Here is a 25,220-nt window from a genome sequence, read left to right as displayed (position 1 = left end):
ACCAGGGGGTTTTTGAACCTGGCCTCAATAGGTCCAATCATTCTGTTTTTCAGAGAATGTACCCAGTTCAAATCTACCTAGAATCTTCTCCCATTCTCTGCATTTTTGAGAGTTCACGAAGTAGAAAAACAAAGAAGCAAACTTTTGGAACTCCCTCTCTTTTAATATCATGCTAAATGTTTTAGTCTCAGACTTAAGTCCGCCAAGGGATTGGGGCAGTTTCCTCCAACTAGTGGAGATTCTCCTAAAGAAAATCTTGTGTCACCGAAACCGAGTGATAAATGGTAGGGCCCAGAGCTGGGGCTGAAGTCTCTCTCTTCCCCCGCCCCACGGTATTCCCCCGCCTCTAACCCCCCTCCCCCTTCTCCCCTCACTGGGAGTTCTGAGCGCTTCTTGAGACAAGCAGGGCTGCGCCCCCCCCCGCCGGGCGTAAGACTCACCTTTTATCACCTCCACTATAAACTTCTCCTTGCCGGTCATTATTTTAAAAGCATCTAAGAGAAAACTGGGACGGAGGAGGGAGAGGGGAGATGGGTCGCTAGGAAGCAGGGAAAGTGTAGAGGAGGAAAGTTAAGGAGTCAAGAGGGCGGCTCTAACTTCCCAGATCAGCAGCTTGGAAGAAGCGCCGGAGCCACACCCCCGAAATAAAAGAGGAGGAAAAAAAGTTTAAAGGGCTATATCTGATTCCAAAGGAAGAGGAACCATTATCTCTCCCTTAATACTATGTCTACCCTGGAGACTGCCAACTTTCCTGAAAACCTCCAGATTCGAGATTAGGAAATTGAGAAAACGAACTTAAAAAAATGTGTAATAAAGATAAGGAAAAAATTCTCAAGGTATTAAAGCGCGTCGGTGGATCATCTGAGTATTTTAAAAAAGTTATCTTTAAAAATTCTTTGAGGAAACACTTTCAGGTGATGAGACGAAGAGCTGGGATAGTGACTTTAATTCGCGTAAGCAAAGGAAAACACTCATATACAGAATTAGCTCCCTAAGTGAAAGTTTGTATCTGGGCCAGTTTCCTCCGGATTCAAGGCTCCTCCCCCTGTTATTTCCAACCGGGTGGAATGCGGAACCAACCCAGCCAGGAGGGTTATTGCAGCTGGGGCGCCAAGGCTCCTCCTCCACAGCCTCCTCCTCCACAGCCGCCTCCAGCTGCGCCAGCTTCAGGCAAAGAGGATTAGTAGATTTCCGCAATCCAGGGAAGGCGCCTAAATGAGCTGCAGTCCAGGTACTGCACCTTAATAAGCCGGCTGGCCAGAAAGTGGGAGATTCTTATCTTCAAAAAAGGAAAATGAACCTTGGACTACAGTCTCAACCCCTTCCTCCCTCCCTTAAACGCAGTAAAATTTTGCTGGGTCTATGCTGGAGACAGTACGCCCTCTGTTGGGTCTGCAGCGAAGAGCTTGTTTTGAGACCTCTCTAGCTCCTTCGGTAGGTCTCTCAGAGCCTAGCAGATGTGGCTGGAGATAAAATGAAATTACCCACTTCCTAGTTTCTTCCCTTTCCAGCTCCAGTACAAAAAAAGTAAAATTCCTAAGAGGTGGTCAGAAGATGGAGTAAGTGAGGTAGAAAAGCTAAATAGTTTTCCACATCTAGTTGTTTTTGTTTGTTTTGGAGGGGAAGTAAATGTTGAAGGGAAATGAATACCTGGAGCTGCTGTTGAAATGATCAGATTCCTTAGATGGCCAGAGACGGATGGATGGATGGACGGATGGATAGAGAGATAGATAATACTACTGTACTTAAGTGCCATTGCTATGTTTACTGTCCAAGTATCTGCCAGAATAAACAGAAATCCTGGAGTGTATGTATACATACATACACATACATATAGATGTTTATATACATATGTATGTATGATTTTTTTGAGAAAGGTGATACTGAAGTCTAATTTTCCCTGGAAAGACTGGCACCTTATGCTGAAAACTCTGATACTGAACACAAAAGCAAACATTTCCACTTCCAGAAAACTCCCTTCAAATACATTTCTTGAATTTTTTGTAATTGTATATATCAGTAGTAAACAATTTTTAAAATTTACTCTGGCAAGATGGACAAATGCCAGATTGTATCTGATAACCTGGTACACAGCCTGTGTTGCAAAATCAAGGATGAGTAAAATGGTGTCTCTTGGAAGAAATGAAATTACATCTCTTAACAAAAGCTTCCCAGATGTAACAAAAAGAGAGATGAGTATTGGGGGCAGCTGGGTAGCTCAGTGGATTGAGCTTTTTCTTTTTTCTTTTTTTAAATAAAAACCCTTACCTTCTGTCTTGGAGTCAATACACAGAGTGGTAAGGGATAGGCAATGGGGGTCAAAGGTCTTGTCCAGGGTCACACAGTTGGGAAGTGCCTGAGGCCAAATTTGAACCCAGGACCTCCCATCTCTAGGCTGTCAATCCACTAAGCCACCCAGCTGCCCCCAGAGTGCCTTATTCTAACAATTCCAGCCCCCTGTATTGCTTTTCAGCATACAACACTGAAAACCCCTTCCCCTCCCCCCCCCCACCAACTACTTATGCATAATAGTCTTTCTTTGTGAGGGAGTTATGGGATCTTATATTTTCAAACTGTAAGAGATCCTTAAAATCTTCTTCATTTTACATATGAAGAAATTGAGTTCTTCATTCTTCAGAATGATTAATTGATTTACCTAAGAAAATGCAAGTAGTGACAAGAGAGTAGACTGGAGCCAAGTCCTTTGATTCTAAGCTTCATACTCTTTTCAACTTCTCTGTAGAGCTCAGAATCATCCTATTGATGTAGTGTTATTTCAAATATAATTATTTCTATCCTTCTCCCTCCGCATGTTCAGAAATTTGCTACAGTATTGATCAGGAATCTCTGAATCTAGTTGAGAATGTGCTGGTAAATATTTAAGAAAAAGAAAGTGAGAAGGAAAGGAGGAAGGAGGGAGGAAAAGGAAGAAAGAGAGAGAGAGAGAGAGAGAGAGAGAGAGAGAGAGAGAGAGAGAGAGAGAATGAACTATATCTAGGACACAGTTAAGTTTAATCTCCATTATTAACATTTTGCATCACTTTCTCAATTCTAGTAATCAATAAAACAATAAATCGAGCCATAATTTGTAGAATTTGCTCATTTCCTATGGCATCAATGCTTACATTGAAATTTTAACAATTAGACTTGGTTGGAGTGAGCTCCAGTATACATACCCCTTCATCTAATTCTAAATGTGCCACTAACTAGCTGGGTGACCTTTGGCAGGCCATCTAACCTCTCTGGGCCCAAGGTTTCATTAATTATAAAATGTGGGTGTTGGAAAGAAATCAGGGGCTTCAACATTTTATAATATGAGGGAACTCTTATTATTTTTTTAAAAAATCATGCCTCCCCCCATGTAACAATGATGTTATTAGAAATGGCTGACTGAGAAAATGCATGACAAAGGGCTATTATTAATTCGGTAGTGCTTTTAAATGAACTTGTACTTTATTAGACACACCAAAAAATTAGAGAATTGAAAAATAGTAAATATATACCTACATATATGACATATTTATTCAACCCCCAGAAGGCATATTTGTATAATCTATATTTATAGACTTATATGTCTGTATCCCTGGTTCATGAATTAGATTCAAGAAAGGCATACCTTTACCCACACTGAATTACTACACTCTTTCTTTGTCTTAGTTCCCCTCCTATAGCTTGGATCTTGGGTCAAAAACCCAAATTTCAAAAGACAAGAAATTTCCAAGTGAAAAAACTACTTTTCATGACATATACTGAGCATATAGACTAAAGCCACCTTGCTTAAAGATCAAGTTAAGATTTAGAGAAAAACAAGTCATGCAGGCTAGTAAGATGAGAGTGAATTATTTTAGTAAAGATGATATATGCAGATAAACACTAAAATGTTGTACCATGATGGTGATGATGGCAATGGTAGTTTTACTAGACAGTTGATTCCAAATATAAGGAAGTAAGATCCCTCAGAAATGTGGGAAGTTAAGAACGGGTGAATGACCTGAACATAAAGAAAGAAACTATAAGTAAATCAGATGAACACAGAATAGTATACTTGTCAGATCTTTGGGAAAAGAAAGATTTTAAAACCAAGCAAAAGTTAGAAAAAATTACAAAATATAAAATAAATAATTTTGATTACATTAAATTAAGAAGGTTTTGTATAAACAAAACCAATGCAACCAAAATTAGAAGGGAAGCAACAAATTGGGAAAAAATCTTTATAACAAAAATCTCTGACAAAGGTCTAATTATTCAAATATATAAGGAGCTAAATCAATTGTACAAAAAAATCAAACCATTCCCCAATTGATAAATGGGCAAGGGACTAGGCAATTTTCAGATAAAGAAATCAAAACTATCAACAAACACATGAAAAAGTGTTCTAAATCTCCTGTAATTAGAGAAATGCAAATCAAAACAACTCTGAGGTACCACCTCACACCTAGCAGATTAGCTAACAAGCCAGCAAAGGAAAGTGGTGAATGTTGGAGGGGATGTGGCAAAATTGGGACATTAATGCATTGCTGGTGGAGTTGTGAACTGATCCAACCATTCTGGATGGCAATTTGGAACTATGCCCAAAGGGCTATAAAAGACTATATTCCCTTTGATCCAGCCATACCACTGTTGGCTTTATACCCCAAAGAGATAATAGGGAAAAAGACGTGTACAAAAATATTTATAACCAAACTTTTTTTGGTGGCAAAAAATTGGAAAATGAGGGAATGTCCTTCAATTGGGAATGGCTGAACAAATTGTGGTATCCGTTGGTGATGGAATACTATTGTGCTCAAAGGAATAATGAACTGGAGGTATTCCATGTGAACTGGAATGACCTCCAGGAATTGATGCAGAGTGAAAGGAGCAGAGCCAGAAGAACATTGTACACAGAGACCAATTTACACTGTGGTAAAATAGAATGTAATGGACTTCTGTACTAGCAGCAATTCAAGGATCCAGAGCAAGGCTGAGGGACTTATGAGAAAGAAAACTATCCACATTTAGAGGGAGAACTGTAGGAGCAGAAACACAGAAGAAAAACAACTGCTTGAACATATGAATTGATGGGGATATTATTGGGGATGTAGACACTAAACGATCATCCTAGATCATAATTCCATATCAATAATATGGAAACAGGTCTTGATCAATGATACATGTAAAACCCAGTGGAATTGCATGTCGGCTATGGGGAGGGGAGGAGTGTGGGGGAGAGGGAAAGAACATGAATCATGTAATCATGGGAAAATATTCTAAATTTAAAAAAATAATAATTAAAAAAAAAGAAATGTGGGGAGTTAGGACAGCTTTTTATAGTGTTAGCTAAAAGGTATTTTTTCTAGAAATGAAAGCAAAGAAATATAAAGTTCTACTTCAGTGAAAATTCCAAAGAAAAATAGTCAAGCAAATGAAATTTTAGCTGACTCATTTAAATACAATATTCAAAAAGTCAATTCAATACACATATTTGAATATTTTTTATTTTATAAATCACCCCCACAAAGTTTTTTTATTCCTAATATTAATTATTGATGTTTTTTGTATTTTTCAAGAATGTCTTGATGATTTTTAATTAATTATTGATGTTTTTTGTATTTTTCAAGAATGTCTTGATGATTTTTTATTGCAGTTGTTTCCTTGATATTTTCAGCGCTCATTGCCAAATGTTGAAAATATTAACATTTGTCAACAAGAAGATATTTTTCTGTCTATAAAGATTTTTTGGAGAGAACAAAGCTTGACTGTGACTGGAAAAGGCCATTTGCACAGAAGATGATTAAGAAATACAAATCTATTACTGAAGGGAAAAGAAAGAACTCATCAGGAGACTTCCTCATTTTAGGATCTTTGAAGATGCTAAAGTACTTTGCAAAAGACTTATCTAGACACAAATCATCAATTATAATTAAAAAGTACCTTAATAAGACTGCCCATCCATCCTGGTCCTATTTCTTGAGAATCTAGCAAAGGTCATAAATAGCAAAGTTCTCTACATAATAAAATATTATCCTAGCAAACAATTTATGAGTAATGGAAAAATGCTTCCAAAAATTCCCAAGATAGTAAATGTTTACCACTTAAATTCAGTTTTCTAATTCTGTGTACTATTTTAAATAGTGGATAGAAGTTTTCAAATGTAATTTAACAATATGTTTTGATGAAATGGGTTAAAGAGATATATTTCATGGTATCAGAAGGAGCCTCTGATTCAGAATAGTATATAACCTGATTAGAAAGATACTGAATAGAATTCAAGAGAATGATTTGCTTTATTTTACAGAGCACACAGGCTTATGGTTGGCCTAGAGAAAATGTATATTTAATTTAAAATCTTGTGATATAAAAACTCTTCTCAAAATGTCAAACTTTAGGATACATAGAACAATTCTTAGCCATTAGTTTTCCTAGATATGAATGACTATAACGACCCAAGTTTTGGTATACATTTCTAATATCTCTAGGAAGCTTAGTCTTTGAGAGTATGCCCCATGATACTACATTGCTAAGTGAATTCTTCTATTCACTACTCTAACTGAAATAATGTCAAGGAAGCCCCACAGGAAAAATAACCCAAGGGCTCAGTTGAGTGACTTTAAAAAATACATATTTTATATGATATGGCTTTCAAAGATTTTAACAAAAAGAGAAAAAGGAAAGAAAAGGAAAAGAAAAAAGAACAATGAGCAAAGAAAGCAAACTGAAACCCACACCATATAAAGAAACACTTTACCTGAGCCTTTTTTGGGCTCACTTCACTTTACAGCAGGGCTTCCTTGTGGTAGTTGTGGCATCATGGAAGAATACATCCTGGGGCACCACAAAGGGAGCTGGAGCCAGCAGAACTTTGGGGAAACCTAAGAAAGAAAGAAAGTGGGATATTTGCTGAACACCCTTTATTATCCTAGTTAGATGGGGTTATTCAGCAAATGGAGCATACTGATCTTATTTACAGGTCATCATTACCAGAATGGATTCTCAAATCTGGGCCATTTGGCTCACTATGGTAGCTGAAGTCTAGGGGGCCAACCTGTCAATAATCTTGCATGAAACATTCAGTACTAATGATTAAAACATGTTTTCCTTTTCTCCAAAGGAGGAACCCTTCATCTTTTTTTTTTTTAAGTTGCTGATTTTCAATCCAACCACATTAAGAACTGGGAAACTGGGGAAGCTGTTATATTTATAATCTTAAAGAGCTGAATATAGAATCTCTAATACAAGTTTATGATAATTTTATAAACATTCATTATAGTCAGAAGGATTTTTCCAGTTACCAACACACACCTTTCTTATCTAAATATTGGTTTGATTAGTAGAAATCCTACTCATTTATATTTCAGATTATTTTTATGGCAATCAAAGAGATATTTTAGATTTTTATTATAGGGTTGAAGGCGTGTTTTATTACTTTAAACATAAAAATATTTCCTTGAATCTAGAAAGTGTTTTTTAATTTTGAAAAGATTACAAAAACAAAATGTTCTTACATTTGAGCCTGATAAGTATGTTTTATTATGTTTGTTATTGTGTTAAAGCCCAATTTACATTCATCTAATAATTTACCTAGAATTATTAAGATTAACTTCAGAAATTTTGGTCTTTGACTAGGCCTATGATCTCATTAGTGTAAAGAAGGAACCAGAGGGAACTTGCCATACAAATGCAGATTGCTAACTATTCAGCAACTCAGAAGCTCATCTCAGAAAGTTGCTTAGGGATACTGAGAAGTTAAGAGATCCTATCCATAGCCAGTGAATGTCAGCAGTGGGACTGGTACCTAAATTTTCCTGATTCTTAGGATTGCTAGCTGTTGACTATGATACATATCTTAATACATGTTAAAAAAAGATTTGCATATATGTACATAATAAGCATTTATATAAATCTTTTGTATATATAGGCATATATATATTGTGTGTGTATATTTGTATGTATAAACTCATTATTTTGTTCATTAAACAAATTGTTTTATTCATGATATAACTTGCAACTTCAATCTACATTGAAATCCAGTCATATTAGATGTACTAAATAATTATACTATGTAGCATTTAAATAAATATTTTAATTTAAACAGATGTCAAAATTAAGTAGATATTAATTGCAAACTCCTGTTTGTCAGTATGACAAAGCAGGGACTAGTTTTCTTTTTGCTTATGTTTATATTCCCAACACTTAACACAGTGCTTGCCTGTATTATAGTATTTAATAAAATATCTATCTGTCTGTCCATCCATCCATCTGTCTGTCTGTTTGTTGGTCTTCTAGATATCATCTAATCAACATTTAGATAAGCATCGCTGGCAGCAGACAGGGATCTCCTAAATCTACTGAAAATGTTTCTAACTACCTTTAAGTCAAAATTTTTATTGCAGAAATTCCACAAGAATACAAAAGAAAAACAAGGTTTAATTTTCTTGTTCACATGCATAACCCTAGGGCAAAATTTAATTAGACCTATGAGGAGCAGTCTGATATGACAGAAAGAGGACTGGCCTTGAGTCAGAAGTACCTAGGTTGAAATCCCACAGGTCAGGCATTTATTTTAGCTGTGTAACCATGGGCAATTGAGCTCGTCTGAACTTTAGTCACCTCATGTGTAAAATCTCAACAATACCTGTGTACTTACCTCAAAAGATGATATAAAAAATATTAGCTATTTAAACCTCTCACAAGATCGTCAAGGGGTATGACTAATTTTTTACTTCTTTCCTCCACTGAAAGCAAGGGAAAGTGATTAACCACTTACATAAAATATACATATATATATATATATAATAAGTGGTTAATATATACATAGCACTGTGATAACCACTAGGAATACAAATAAAAAGCAAAAATACCTTTTCCTTCATGAAGTTCATATTCAAATGATGAATTTGAAAATATTCAAATATTCAAATGATGGATGACTGGGGATATGAATAAGGACATAAGAAACACATGCAGAGAAGACAACAGATAAGTCTTAGAGGGGAAGGCACTAGCAGCGGAATGCCCCAGGAAAGTAAAAACAATTTACAACTATATTTTTGTGCCCTTGAGCAAAACAGGGGGAGATGTGGAATAGAAATGAAAAAACATTATATAGTGATAACTAGAAATGAAAAACAACTGAATGGATATTTTTTGAAAACCACACTTGAATGTTTGGATGTACATTTGGATCACATCTGTAACTAGCCTATTCTGAACTCATGCATTTGCCATGAGTGATACAAACGGTTTTCACGTACTACTTTGTAGTAGCTGATTTTATATATGTGGGTGTGTGAGCATTTATACAGATACCTATATGCACACCTATGCATATATACATGTGTCTATATCCATATATACATTGTATATACGTGTGATACATGTACAGCCTATAGACATGTATACCTATGTGCAAGTGTGTATATAGTCATATATTATATGTAAAAGATCACAATCTCCTTGAAGTCAGGGATATATCTCTGCATCCCCAACTCCAAGGCACCTAACAAATGAAACACAATGCCTTCAACATTGTAGTCATTCAATAAAATATTTATGAATTCATCAAAGAGAAAGTATTTTATAGTATAAACACCCAAGGTTTGATTTATTCATTTGATACGATTCCTATCAAGACCTAGGTCACTGTGTTAGAAGACCCTGAAACTGCACTTATTCATAGAAATGATTTTACTAGATTAAAGTCAGTAATTTCTCCAAAGCTTCTGACTAGGTTGCCGGGAAAATGAGACTAAGTCTCAATTTTTTTATCCATCACATGAGAGAACTGAATTGCATTATCTGTTGCAAAGTCTAATCAAAAATCTTATGATTATATTTTGTCAAAATCCAAATTAAAAACATACATAAAAAATCCAAAAATCCACAATACTGTTATTTTTTTCAGCTTCAGCAAGACAGACATCTTTAGATCATTGAGTTAGAATTTGACCATCATCCGATTTCAAAAATAAAACCCAAACCAAACAGTCTGAAATCAAAGCAAGCAAGTATAATGACGCTTTGAAATATATCTCTCTCCTTTAATATTCTTAGTCACATATTCAATTGGGAGGGGGGAAAAAACCTATTTTGAAATAAAATGTGCATAGATTCCAGATTTGTGCAATGGAGTCCTCTTCTCATTCCTTATTATGGGATGAAGGGGACCATGGATTATCAGAATTGATGCCAATAAAACACCAGCTCTGGCAGGTCCTACACCAAGCTGGAAAGGTTTGAGTTATGGGTCTGGCAATAGACTGCCATTCAAACACTAGCTGTGCCAGATTCAGAGAGACACATCACCAGAATGTTGGCCAACAAATGATGATTCCCCCCACCATGGCATCCCTTGAAGATATTGAATAAGGTGTAGAAGGCTGCAATATACATACATACACACACACATCACATCACATGTCACTTAAGTTATCTTAGTATTGCTATAGTTCCATAAGTCTGATAAGACAGGATCAATCAATCAAGTCATAAGAAGCAGTTTTTTTTTATCAGTCCAGATGTTAATTGTACATAAGAAGCAAAGCTCAAATCTTCTCCATTAAGTTTTCCTAAAACCCAGTGCTTTTCCTTTCTTCTTAGTACTTATAAGACATTCCACATAATTTAGTATTTAATTACATAGCCCTTTGTCTGCTAACTGTTTATGTGTCAGAATTACCATCCCAGCCTCCCCCCTACCCCTGCCCCACCACTAGAAGGTAAATTCTTAAGAGCTCAGGTACCATTTCTCAAAATCTTTTGATATCTCTAAGTAGCTACAGCTCAGGGCTGGGCACATATTCAGCCCTCATTAAAGATAAATTGATTGACTGGCCTTTCACTCAGGTGGTTTAAAATAAAATAATACTACTTTAACACAAGTTAAAAAGCTGGTTTAATTGTTGTTTACTAAGAAATATTAAAGTGTGCTTCTTACATCGTGATAGGAACTAATATTGACATAGCACTTTAAGGTTTTGCAAAGTTCTTTACATATATTAACTTCGGGGGCAGCTGGGTAGCTCAGTGGATTGAGAGCTAGACCTAGAGATGGGAGGTCCTCGGTTCAAATCTAGCCTCAGACACTTCCCAGCTGTGTGACCCTGGGCAAGTCACTTGACCCCCATTTGCCTACCCTTACCACTCTTCCACCAAGAAGCCAACACACAGTATTGACTCCAAGACAGAAGGTAAGGGTTTCAAAAAAAAAAAAAGCAACATATATTAACTTCTCTGATCCTCACAAGAGAGGTGTTACTATTGCATCCATTTGATAGATGAGGAAATGGGAGACTGAGAAAAGTTAAGAAACTTGCCCAGTATCATACAGATAGTAAATATCTGAAGCAGGATTAGAACTTAGGTCATCTTCATCCAAATCCATCACGATCCATGATGACTTCTGTGTATTAGTACAGCCCATTACTTGTTATTTTCTTTGTCATTAGGGTTGTCATGATGGCAAAAGGCTCTTCCTTAAAAGAAATTATTTTCCTTTATACCAGAATTACAAATAAAACCTTGTTTAATAAATTTGCTATGACTGTAGTTATTCCTTAATGATTATCATATTTTAGGTAATAACATTTGTATTAACTACTCCTAATTTATATAATTTTTCAGAAACTATGTGTTAGACACCATATTACAAGTTAGGAAATTGATATTTAGAAAGATTGTCATGGTGTCAGAGCCAGGACTCAGAACTGGAAGCGATGTTCAGAGAGTATCCAATTCAACCACCTCATTTTGCAGATGAATGTAAGTTCTTGAGGCCAGGGACTATTTTACTTTTGTCTTTGTATCCTTGCAATTGGAACAGTCAGGTGGTATGGAGAATAGAATGCTAGGCTTGGAAGCAGGAAGACTCATCTTCCTGAGTACAAATCTAGCATCAGACAAGTTACTAGCTTTGTGACCTTAGGCAAGTCACTTAACTATGTGTCTCAATTTACTCATCAGTAAAATATGCTGGAGAAGGAAATGGCAAACCACTCCACTATCTCTGCCAAGAAAATCCCAAATGGGGTCACAGAGTCAGGCACAACTGAAAAACAACAGATCAACATCCCAGCAACTAGCATGGTGCCTGCTCTATAACAAGTACTTAATAAATGTCTTTTTGAATTAAGTTGACAATTCATTTTGTTTTCAAAAAGGAGGCAATGAACAGTCAATCTGCAGCTTTCTCTCTTAACAGTTCCAAACAATTAATCTAATAGCAGCATTATAGTAGTATTTTTAACACAAACTGAGAAATGAACAGAAATTTAAAACCATAATCTGAATTTCATTCTAAATTCACATCAAAGCTGTCTCTCAGTGGATAGTTGTAAAAATATATGGAAAAATCAGGGTGTGTTTTCAGCTTTATTCAAAGACTCCAAAATAGAAAATGTCAATGTCCTCCACACTTCAAGAGATTTATATGTGCTCCATAATTACTCACTAATAAGAATGGAAAAGGTTCCTCATTTGAACATTTTACCTCCTGGGATACTTTGAGAGAATCAGACTCAGATGTGTAATTAATTGAACTATGGACTCAATCACCTATTATATTTTCTGCTATAGAACTATTTATATACTTCTTTGAAATATTCCTTTAAGGCCTTTTATTTTAAAGTAGAAAAATGCCTTGTGTAAAGAGGAGGCATCTAAACAAGTGAAAAACAATTACAAGAGGACTTTAGAGACTTTTATTAACTCGTTATTTGCATTAGGAATGTAATGTTTCATTGCAAAATTCTTCCAAATTTGTACTGTTTAAATTTTTTAAAAGAAGACATATCTCAGAGAAGCAGAATAATATAATGGGGAAAAAAAAGAATGTACCCAGGAACAAGAAACTAGGGGTTCAGTCTCCCATTCTGATACTAAATAGGTGTGACTGGGCTGCTCGGAAGTACTGTGGAGGCAGTGCTGGTCCTGGAGTCGGGAAGACACTTTTTCCCAAGTTCAAATCTGGCCTCAGACACTTACTAGTGGACAAGTCACTTAATGCTGCTGTTTGCCTTAGTTTCCTCATCTGTAAAATGAACCAGGAAATAAATGGCAAACCACTCCAGTACCTTTGCCAAGAAAACTCCACAGAGGGTCACGAAGATCAGATACAACTGAAATGAATTGAATAACAAGCTGTGTGACTCTGGGTAAGTCTTTTAACTATCCTGGGCCTCGGTTTCCTAATTTGAAAATCGGAGATGGTAATATTTAAATGTCTGCTATACAGTGTTGTTGTGAATAAAATATTCAGCATACCTTAAAGAGATTTATAAGTATAAACTATTATTATAAGTTATATTATCTAGTTCAGTGGTTCCCAAACTTTTTTGGCCTACCGCCCCCTTTCCAGAAAAAATATTTACTTAGTCCCCTGGAAATTAATTTTTTTTAAATTTTAATAGCAATTAATAGGAAAAATAAATGCACCTGTGGCCATCACCGCTCCCCTGGATCACTGCAGCACCCACCAGGGGGCGGTGGCACCCACTTTGGGAATCACTGATCTAGTTTAATGGTCAGTCAAGAGTAGATGAGTTGGCTGCAAAATACAAGCTGAGAGACAGAAGGGAAAAGGAAAGTAGAAATGAGCTGGTTCATTTGCATCCTCTGTATCCCTATTCCCTAGGTTTTAAAAAACTTTGTATCCCACTATCATGCATATTTATTGAGTGAGCCACCTGCTTGCTTGCTTGTCCACTAAACATGAACTCTTCAAAAGTGTTCATAAATTCAAATTAATATAATAAACTACATAGGGTTGCAAGTCACTGACAAATTGCTTGAAATCTCCATTCTTAAATTTTAAATTGGTAAGAGTACTACAGTATCCTGCAACCCTCTAGGAGAATTCCAAATAACTGGAATGAGCTATTCAACTTTGTCTAGTGAGGTAGTGGAAAGCACAGGCGTATGGGCCTGGCGTCAGAAGACTTCAGTCCAAATCTAGTCTCAGATACTAATTCTACCTCTGTGACCTTGGGCAACTCACTGAACCTCTGTTGCCTCAGTTTTTTCATCTGTAAAATGGGGATAATAACAGCACCTACTTCACAGGGTTGTTGCGACGATCAAATGAAATCATAATTGTAAAGTGCTTATTTGCATAGTACCTGGCACATAGTAAGTGCAACATAGATATTAGCAATTATTATTGTTATGCAAGACCATAGTTTTAGTGACAAAAAACTGAGTTTCATTCAATATAAAGTTGTGAGATACTATGTAATAAGAACTAATTTACACAAACTACCTTAATTCTTAACCTTAACATGTGACAAAGACAGGGAAGGCCATGAATTTGAGGTGTACATGGAACAAAGCATGCTAGAATCACAGAAAATTGGTCCTATAAGATTTATGTGATCCAAAAAAGTTAAAGCATTATAAAAAAGATTAAATATACAAAACAAGAAAAAAATACAAAATATACTTTGGGATAACACACACATGGCAATTTAGACCTGTTCTTTTGGTATTTATTTTAAAATCAAAGGCAATAAATATTAAAAGGAATCAAAAGAATAATGAGATGTGGGTATGTGTATGTACATACTCAACACACATACATACACAATGGCACATATGCATATACATATACATACATAAATGGGTCTGGACCTGTGATTTCTTTGCAGTGGGGAACTCATGGCATAAACACCCTCCATTGAGACAGAAAAACAACTCCCAATTTTTCTTTTCACAAAGTTGTTTGAGTGTGCTAAGAATTTAAGTGACTTTATCCTATGGCCACCTAGGTCATATGTTTTGGAGTTAGGATTTGAACTCAGATTTCAAGGCCAGAATTCTATCTATATGCCTTACTACTGCTCATATAAATACTTAAACATTCTATAACTCTTGTGCATGTAGATGTATTAAATATGTTTATGTGTGAATATATATGTATGCACACACATATATCATTTTGCTGTAGTTGAGAGAGCTGATCTGGGAGTCACAGAATAACCTGAGTTCAAGTCAAGCTTCTGACACATGAGTTGTGTGACCAAACAAGTCACTTAAAGTTCTTATGCAACTCCCTAAGAAGATAAGTTGCAAAGTAACTGGTGGTCTAGAAGGGGTTTCCACAGCAGAATTCCTCAAAACTTAGAAAATCACAGATTCAGAGGAGCTGGGTGGCTCAGTGGATTGAGAGCCAGGCCTGGAGATGGGAGGTCCTGGGTTCAAGTTTGGCCTCAGACACTATCTCTGGGACCCTGGGCAAGTCACTTAACCCCCACTGCCTAGTCCGTATTGCTCTTCTGCCTTAGAACCAATACACAGTATTGATTCTAAGATGAAGTTATGGGTTTAAAAAAAAATCACAGATTCAGACCACAATATAGATAAGGTAGCCGTGGATAAACTGTTACTCTTAACTTGAAGCTTGCACTGTTACATTTCATAGATTTTTTACTAGGTGATAACACAGTAAAAACTAAAGAGCAAATCTAGTCATTAAACTAAGAACTACTAGAAAAATAAAACACCTGAAAACCATTAAGACCAGCTACTGTAACTAAATACCAAGATGCATGTAGGAATTCACTCCAAACTTTCAGTAAGACCTTTCAAAGATAAGTTTTAAGTAAAAAGCAAACAACAAATTATTATAGAATATTCACTCTAATTTTGGCTTCCAGAATTAATTTAATAAATTTATATTTTAACACCCATCCTCACCATTATCCATGCAATTATGAAACCAAGAGAAATTTTCATGTCAAAAGAAAAAATCAAGACTAAATCATAAACATGGAGAATGTTTCTATAAAACTGAATTAACTCAGACCAAGTTTAGACAAACAAACAGGAAAGGAGAGACCCATGAATCACAACTGACAGCATGGAACTTAAATTCTACAGTTTAAAATCATCAGAAAGAACTACAATGAGAGTCAATGTCTGAATACCTGGTTGGAGCAGTATCCATGAAAAGCTATAGAAAAAAGAGAGAGAAGAGGACTTAAGACATTCATATAGACTAGAGAATTTAGATGTGATGATGATGCCACACAGTCTTTAAATATGCTTAAATAAAAAGGCTGAAATTAAATGTTAAAAAAAATTGTCTTCCAAAAAGAGTAATCACAATTGCTTATAAATTTTAAAACTTGGAAGGTGAACAAATGGCAGCAAATAGAAACCCATGAATATTGGATAGGAATAGTGCTGCTAAAGTTAATTCAGAATAAAGCATCATGATTTATATCAATTAGCCTCACTCTGTTGATTCATCCATCTAGAAAGAATCATTACTAACCTAGTGCCTCTACTTACCTAATAAAGTTTTAATGAGGCCATAGCAATTTCAACCTTCAAGATGGTAAGACGAAATATATACATACTTTTAATGTTAGTTACAAGCACAATCCTTCATGTACTTCTAGCCTGATGCCAATTCCCTACAAGTACCTCTCTGTTATATGACTAAAATTGGAAGAGCCCTTTGATTAGCCAACAGTTTTCTTTCAAGCAGGCTATAATGCACAAATTGTTGCTGTAAATGACTGGTATCAGTTTTGTTCACTAAAAAATAACAGAGGCAGCATGGTATAGTGAGTGGATGGAGAGCTAGCCTTGAAACCAGTAAGACCTGGGTTTAAATCCTACTTCTGACACACACTGAGTGTGACGCTGGGCAGATCATTTAACTAAACTTCTCAATGTTTAGGTAAATATCTAAGACTCTAAGTTGAAGAGGAGGAGCTGAGTTTTACTGTTAGTGTGGGTTACTTCATTTGGGAGTGCGCTATGCCAATAAAATCATAGGTCCATTCCCTATTCCTAAACTACAACATTAAATCCAAGATATTTTAAGAGCATAGAATAAGCCCTAATTTTAAATCAATACTTAAAAGCTATATCAGATCAGGGGGGAAATTATATATATATACATATATATATATATGTGTGTGTATATATATATATATTATAATATATATAGTATATATAGTTTTAAGGATTTGCTCCCTGAGGCATTCAATTTAATTCAATAAAGGCCTATAAGTTTATTGGCAATTTGATGCTATCTAAAATACATTCTTTGCCATTATGCAAAGATGGCATACTGATATTAGAAACAGAATAACATTTCTATCAAGAGCTTCTATTTTTCTCTTACAAGACAACTTTAGAGAAAAGCATATTATATTTTTAAAGTCCATAAAGTTTTATCAATATATTGTCAAGTCAACCCCAAGCACAAGATGGGATAAGAAGATGAATCTGTCTCAGAAGCAGGAGAGAACAGTAATGACATTCGGGATGGTACTCTTCAGCCATCCAGACAGCTTCCAAAAAGCAGGGCAGCTGAGGAATTCTTGATTTTAGTGTTTATTTCATTCTTCAAAAGGTGAGGGAAGCAATGTGGGAAATTAATGATGTAGACTTACTAAGCACAAAGGAAGAATTGATAAGCACAAAGGAAGAATTGATTGCTGAAGTAGAAATGATGAAAATCCCAGGAGAAAGTAGAGAGTCCATGATAAAGAAGAAACTGAAGTCCGGTATATGAGACCCCTAGAATTTAGGAGAGTGGATTTCAAGAAGTTCAGAGAAAGGATAGGTAAGACCTCAGAGCTTAAAATTCTGAAGAAGTCCATCCAAGAAGATAATACAAATGGTAAACAATTTTGATTAAAAAAAGGAAGCTATTTGAAGGGAATAATCTGAATGGATATATAAGGAAATGGCCAACTAGAGAACACAAATAAACATAGAAAAGAGCAGGTAGATGAAGATGAACAAAAATTTTTTCAGTAAAGTATGAGAAACATTCAAATCAGAATGAGTGGAGACTGGTGGCCCAGTGACTCAGGTCAGTCTATATGATTAAAAATTGCAGGGGGCAGCTGGGTAGCTCAGTGAAGTGAGAGTCAGGCCTAGAGACAGGAGGTCCTAGGTTCAAACCCAGCCTCAGCCACTTCCCAGCTGTGTGACCCTGGGCAAGTCACTTGACCCCCATTACCCACCCTTACCAATTTTCCACCTATGAGACAATACACCGAAGTACAAGGGTTTAAAAAAAAATTTGCAGTAAAGCTGCAGATTTGCAAAGGGATATTTTCTGTTTTTAGTAGAATCTAATTCTAAATCTAAAATCACTGTTTTTAGAGCATCGATTAAGTCTGATGAGTTTCATCAAGAAGAATTTGTAAAGATTCATCTCATTTATTTTATTGACAGGTAGGGTGACTAATGAATCAGGGAAATGTTATAAATCTAATATAGTTGGATTTCAGTAAAACATCTAACAAAGTCTTTCATTCAATCCTTGTGGACAAGATGGAAGAATGTGATCTAGATGATCAACAGAACAGTTAGATAATCAATCATCAAATATTCATTAAGTTCTTACTATGTACCAGGCACTGTGTTAGCCATTGGGGATAAAAGTATAAATAATGAAACAATTTCTACTCGTGAGGTGCTTATATACTAATGGTAAAGTCAAAAAGTACATATAAAGCCATAATGGTAGAAATAGAAAGTCAATAAATACAAAATAGGTAAATAAAAGTTGGTTGAAAAGACACACTAATAGACTCTTTAATGAAAGTCTTCTTTAGGCACAAAATGATTCTTGAATTGGGTGTTCAAGAAGAGATGGATTCTGTGAGGTAGAGGAGAGAAGGGAGTAAATTATAAGTATGTGGAATAGTCAGGACAATTTTATAGACATATGAGATGGAGTATCTTCTGTGAGGAACTGAGAGAAAGCCAGTTTAGTAGGATTACAGTACAAGGAGAATAGTGTCCAATGAAGCTGAAAAGATAGGCTGTGCTAGATTGTGAAAGGCTTTAAAAGCCAAAATGAGGAATTTCTATTTGATTCTAAAGGCAAAAGGAAAACAATGGAGGTGACTGAGTATGGGAGTCACAGTGTTTAGGAAAAATTATTTTTGGAGCAGTAGGATGCATTCTCATGGTGACAGACTTGGTACAAGGAGCCTGATTAGGAGACTACTACAATAATCTAGGGAAGAGGCCTGAACAGAACCGAGGGCCTGAACAGAACCAAGGTAGTAATCATGTGAGTGAAGGAGTTCTAGACATGAGAGGTGTTGTGAAGGTAGAAATGGCAAGATCTGGCAGTTGACTGAACACATGGAATGAAGGAGGTTAGGAATATGAGAGGCTGTTAAAGATAGGTGATACCTTTGACAGAAATAGTAAAATTTGAAAGAAAGGAGGGTTTTTTCTTGTTTTTTCTTGGGGGGAAGGGAAGACGATGAATTTAGTTTTGGACATGTTCAGTTTAAAATGTGAAAACAAAAATGAGAACTGACTGAATGGCCGGAACCAATGAGTAGTCATTGATTAGTCAATTTCATCTTTAAAAGAGTTTAGTGGTGTGGACCTGAGTATTCATCTCTGTGCTTTCAAAAAAATTATAAAGAAAGATTTTTATAAAAGCATAAGTGGAATATGTATCACATTTGCACAAAGATGAGAGGAATACCTGACATTTTTGATGATAGAATTTAAAAAAAAAAGTGTTACCAGGCTAGAACAATGATTAAATCTCATAAGTTGAAATTGAAAAGAGATAAATATAAAGTCATGGAAATGTAGAATGGAGAGATAGAAGGGATCTTGAAATTATCAAATCCTAACTCCTTAAATTCTACCCAAGTTCCAAAAAGTCATATGCATAAGTATAAAGTGAATAAGGTCATGTCTTGACAATATGAAAAAGATCTTTGGGTTGAAGTGGAAGAAAAGCACAACATGACTCAGTGGCAGAGAGTAGAAAAGAAGCTAAAGATAGATTTCATGAAGAAAAGGATTGATCCAGGCCTAGAGGAGGAATGAGTTCATCTACAAACTGCTCTCCTCAGACTACGCCTGGTGTTTTGTCCACTTTTTAGGAAGTAATCAACTGGCATGGATCTAGAGAAAGATGACTAAGAGGATGAGGGGACTAGAACCAGTTGTGGAAACTAGGATAGTTTTGCCTGGAGAAAAAAAAAAAAAAAAGATATGTAGTGAACGATATGATCCTTGCCATCAAAGGCCACTCTGTATAAACTTGGATTAGTGTTAGACTTGCTCTGCTCAGCCATAGGAGGTGAGGGAGAAACTAGGGGCACTGGGTAGAAGATGCAAAGAGGAAAAATAAGAATTGATGTAAGGAAAATTTCTTATAAAAACCTTCTTACAAAAACAAAACACTATCAAAAATTAGAATGGGGGTTAGCTAAGTGGGCTCAATAAGACAGGCCCGGATTTTGGGAGGTCCCTAGTTCAAAAGTGAACAACTTCCTAATTATGTAACCCGTAGCAAGTTGCTTAACCCCAATTGCCAAGTTCTCTTGGAACCATATACTTAAGAATACTTAGTACTCATTCTAAAACAGAAGATATGGATTTAGAAAAAAAATTGGAATTAATTTCCTGAGGACACAGGGTTCCCACTAACTAAAGACTATATGATAACTTATCAGTTGTATTGTAAAAGGGATTTTGTTCAAGGAAGGGTTGGAGTAGATAATTTCTGAGGTTTCTTGCATCTCCCAGATTCTGTTCAAAGTCTTTTATGAAATCTTTGAAGACTAATGGAGAATTGAATTATTACTTGTCTCTTAATTCTACCCTGTTTGAAAATGCAATTCCCATTATACTCTTCATTCTATATTACACACACACACACACACACACACACACACACACACATTAATGCCCAATCAATGGTCTTTAAGTATATATATACACCCCTTTATATATTAATTTCCATCAATGTCATGGATTATAGATTATAAATTCCTTACATACTTGGGATTTATCAATTATATCTTTTCCCCTATCCAGCACAGCATCATGCATAAGGTATAAATTATGTAGTGAGGGCTTTTAAAATAATTATAATTTTGGCATATAGTACACATCAACTCTTGATAAAGTATGTATTAAGAGAACACTGAACATTATCAAAACATAAAAACAGATGAGATACTTAGTAGAAAACTGACCAGGCAGGGCATATAATTTTTAAAAATACAATATCCTAAATCTTTCATTAACCTGCACATATTATAAATTTTCTTTAGTAACTTTGGTTGGAAATACAAAAATCAAGTGTCTAGATGGTTTCAATGTATTATAAAATGTCATAATTATTTGCCTAGTTATGTTAAAACAGTTTCCTGATGGCATTAAAAAGAGAAAAGGGAAGAACCCGTATCTGACTGATTTATTAATACTATGCTTTCACACAGGTCCAGACCATAATAAAAGAAAACAAATTTCTCTAGCACTGCCTCTTCTCCACTTCAGTTTACCTTATTTTCAACATGTTGCATGTTTCTTTCTCTACTTGAAATTGCTTCCTTTCTTTTAGTTGAAGAATGTTAACATTTTATAACTAGAAGGGGCCTAATGGATACAAACCAAAACTCACCTCCTCAAAAAAGCCTCCCTTGATTAATACACCACCTCACTTTGCTTAGTCACATAATCCATGTCTGCTCAGCCTGCATACATATAGTTAATGCTAGGTTATACTGCATAGTTTTACACGTTGCAATTTAGTTATGCCCTAACTGCTATGTAAATTACTTTTGTTTCCCAAACTAGTCTATGAGGTTCTCCAGGTGAGGAAGCATGCTTCTAACCTTTTATATACTCTGTTCCCTTTCAAATGTCATGACAAATGTGAAAATGTAGCATAGCCCACAGTAATTTTAAAAAATGGTTTAATGAAGAATTTTTTAATTAAAAACTTTTTTTAAATTGTTGTCTCTCCTCTTCATAAATATGAAGGCTTATTTAGGAAAGATTCCATGCTAAAGGGACAGAGCCTCTTCTCTATTATCTATTACTCCAATTCCTCTTTACAACCCTGGGAAAAATCAATAAGGAGAGACTGTAGCAAGCTGTTACTCTCTGGAATATTGAGATGGAGACTTAAAACTGCTATATAAAGCAAAAGAAATATCTGAAGAGACTACAAAGTATATTATGAAAAGAAGTTAAACTGTGTGCCCATTATAAATAAGAGTATGATAGATAAATAGATATTATTTTTTAATAATGAAATTTATTTTTTAAAGTACTTAAGGGAAGAGTGCAGGCAGAATTGAAAAATATTGAACACTGTGTAATAAAACCTTCATTTTCCCCCAATTTCTCAAAATATTTTCAATTGTACCAAATTCTAATGCCAACAAGCCCCAGGTGTGTGAATAAATTACCAACAAAAAATGTTCTTGGCACATTTCTCTAAAGGGATAATTGAACAGGCTTTCAAAATTTTACAGAAAGGAACTTTGAACTCTTTCAGAAAGAAATTAGAAACAAATCAAAATCGATTTTAATAAATTGTAATTCTGAACAATGAAGAAAGCATGAGTGTCAGTCAATTCAAGCCATTTAAAAGTAAAACCTGCACCTTCCCAATCTGAGGAATCTTAACATGAGTTTGAGTCTTCTTTAAGCTGGTCTTAACTAAAAGTAATCTAAGACTTGCAAACAAATTAAAATTTTTAGTTTTTAACCAGGTTAAAAATGAAATGATTGTACACTATTCTAGTTCTCTTCCCTTTCCCAATTTCCAAAACAAAACAGAGAGAAAATTGAAGAAATTTGATGTTTTTTCATCAGAGACGTCTTCCTAAAACTCAGACTAGTCTCATCTCTTCCCATCACTTCTAGCCAGATTTTTTTACATCTGAAAAACTGCATTTGGATTTCAAACGACCCAAAAGACTTTCTCCCACAAAGTTTGATTTAAGCAGCCAGAAGGGAAAATATTTCCTGGCTATCTTTCTGAAGGCTTTCCATACTTGCCACATCCATGCAAATACACAAAATCACAAAAATGTGATATAGCAATATCCCTATTAAGGAAGTGGGTGCAATCCAGTGACAAGTTGTGGTCAGAAATTTCACTTCTAAAGGTTGAAAAAATCAGAATTGATTTTCAGGTTTTAAGTTTCCATCACCCTATTTTATATAAGAATGGAACTCCTTTCCCAGGAAGGGTTTCCCTCCTTAGCTCTAGTGGGAGAGGGGGTGATAAGAAGGGGAGTGGGTCCTGTTTCTCCCAGTATAATATTCTCCAAGTCCGTGACTTCAGGGGTGGTAATTCCCCACAAATGAATGGGTTGGCAGCCCTATGAATACAGCTATTCCTGCAAGAGGCCTCAGTTTGAGAATTCCCTTTGCCTTTCCCTGCCAGTCACTTAGGTCATATTACCCCCTCTGTGTTCAGCAAGGGTCTGGAACTTTCTCCATTTCACTATATACCTAGAGTTTTGTTAAAAGCATAACTGTTTGTTAGGGATTGTCAAATAAGATATGTTATTACTTTCCTGTTAAATTTTTTAATTGTTCATTTCTATATTAGTATTAAGGAAAACTGCCATATGCCTGGTTTTTCTTGAGGCTGAGGTGATATGTGATACAAAAAAATGGAAATAAAAATAAATTGGTTACGATATACAGGCTGTATAAAATGCATGTAACCTTTTCTGTTATCTGGGAAACATGACCTCTATTAACTACCTTGGCTTTAATAAACTGTTCAGTAATGAGTACAGATATCAAGCACTGCTTTTCTGTGAAGTGACAAGCTGATGAGAGCAATTGGACCAGTCCAAATGCTATCAAAATAACAGATTTTCTTTTCAAGCCCTTGGAGCCTATCATAGCTTTATTTGTTTGTTTGGGAGGGGGGCAAGAATGGGAAAGGAGGGAGACACTAGGCAATCCAAAGAAAATGAGTGTTTGGGCCTTCGTGCTATGACTCAGGAAATGCTGTACCATTGGTGACTGCACAACCTCCTCTAGCTGATTTGGACAGCCCAGCAAAAGACAAACTGGACATCTCCTGAACCTAATGCTTTCTCCTAAAAGGACTCAAGGAAACAATTTAGTCCCTTAAGATGTTCAAAACTAACATGTGCGCCAGGCTCTCCAAATCCTGGCTGGCAGCCCGAGTCCATGGAAGAACTCCGAAAAACCCAGAGACGATGGAAAAAAGTGTTAGGTTCCCCACAGACTAAAGCTCCAAGTTTGAAATTCATTTCAATTCTGTTCAACCAACACAACCATTTGGTGCCAAGTTGCTTATTTCTCATTGTCCTAAATGAGGGGACTGGGCCAGAGGAGAAGGTTGTGGTAACAGCAAGATGGAATAGTTCCTGACTTGCAGCTGGAAGAAACAGAAACCGGAGAAGGATGGGGGAGGGGGAGGAGGCCTGTGGCTACTTCAGGACCAAGGAAGATCAGGGCGGGCAGAACTACCCAAACAAGGTGGGGGCGCATTGTCAGTAGGTGAGAGTAGATTCAAGGGGTGTGGATTGTCTCCCCACACTCCCGGCTCTCATTAAATGTCACAGAACAGCTGAACCAGACGCAGAGCAACAGGGGGGTAGTGAGCAAGGAAGTGGGGTCTGGGTGATGCCCACTCCCACACCCAGGAAAGATGCCTGGGAGTAGAGAGGAGGTGCATGCGCCACGCCCCTTCATCTCCTCCAGTAACCCCTAAATCAATCTTTAATCTGCTTGTCACCTAGGAAGGGCGGGACGGGGGTACACATTCACCCCGGCAGCTGCGCTTACCGGTGATATCCAAGTAAATGTCCTCTCGCTCTAGTTCTAGATCCACCAGATCCTGAGAAGTCGAGTTCCTGCTCTTCTTGGCTCCCAGTAAGTCCAGTGAGCTCTTGGTGTTGGACACCCTGAGCCAGCTCGATGATCGCCTCTCGTTCTTCCGCTTCATGGAGCCGAGCGCGGTGCGTCCAGGGACCCACGACCATTGCCCTTAGCTCCTGCCCGTGAGGCCGTAGCCGTCGCCAGCCCCGCACCGAAGCACTCCCAAGGAGGAGAAAAAGCGGGGGGGTGGGAGTGAAGGGATAGGGAATGGGAAGCGATGATGCTCGGTGGTGGTGGCGTCGACTGTGGCGTCGGTGATGGTGGGGGCTTCTGGCAGCGGTGGTAGAGCAGGAGGAGGGGGGGCAGAAGCCTCTGCAGCTAGGAGAGGAGGAGGAGGAGCAGTGAGAAGCAGAAGGAAGTGGTGAAGGAGGAAGAAGAGGAGGAGCTCAAGTCAACGTTTCTCTTCACACTACCAACAGCCTCAGCTACCAGCCTAGGAAGCCCCCACTTCACTACCGCCTCCTTTTGCCCGCAGCCCCAACGGCGCAGGCAACAGCAGCAGCAGCGGTAAAGTGGCGGCTCCTCCTCCTCCTCCCTTTAACCCGCCCCCACGTTCCCAGCAGCTCGAAGGTTGTGATGAT

The 25,220-nt window shown here is 36.7% G+C and overlaps 1 protein-coding gene across 1 annotated transcript in view; it reads right to left on the bottom strand.

Moving 5' to 3' along the window:
- The window catches only part of CDC14B (cell division cycle 14B), a 106,609-nt gene extending 81,903 nt beyond the window's left edge, over window positions 1-24,706 (bottom strand). The window contains exon 1 of the mRNA XM_044661357.1: window positions 24,547-24,706. Within this exon, the coding sequence (XP_044517292.1) occupies window positions 24,547-24,706 (160 nt within the window). The remainder of the gene's footprint in view (window positions 1-24,546) is intronic.
- Between the last annotated feature and the right edge of the window lie 514 nt (window positions 24,707-25,220).

This window comes from Gracilinanus agilis, chromosome 1 (genome assembly GCF_016433145.1).
Source record: "Gracilinanus agilis isolate LMUSP501 chromosome 1, AgileGrace, whole genome shotgun sequence".
In the NCBI taxonomy this organism is placed as follows: Eukaryota; Metazoa; Chordata; class Mammalia; order Didelphimorphia; family Didelphidae; genus Gracilinanus; species Gracilinanus agilis.
The sequence above is the reverse complement of the archived record's forward strand: the minus strand, read 5'-3'. Positions and strand labels throughout refer to the sequence as shown.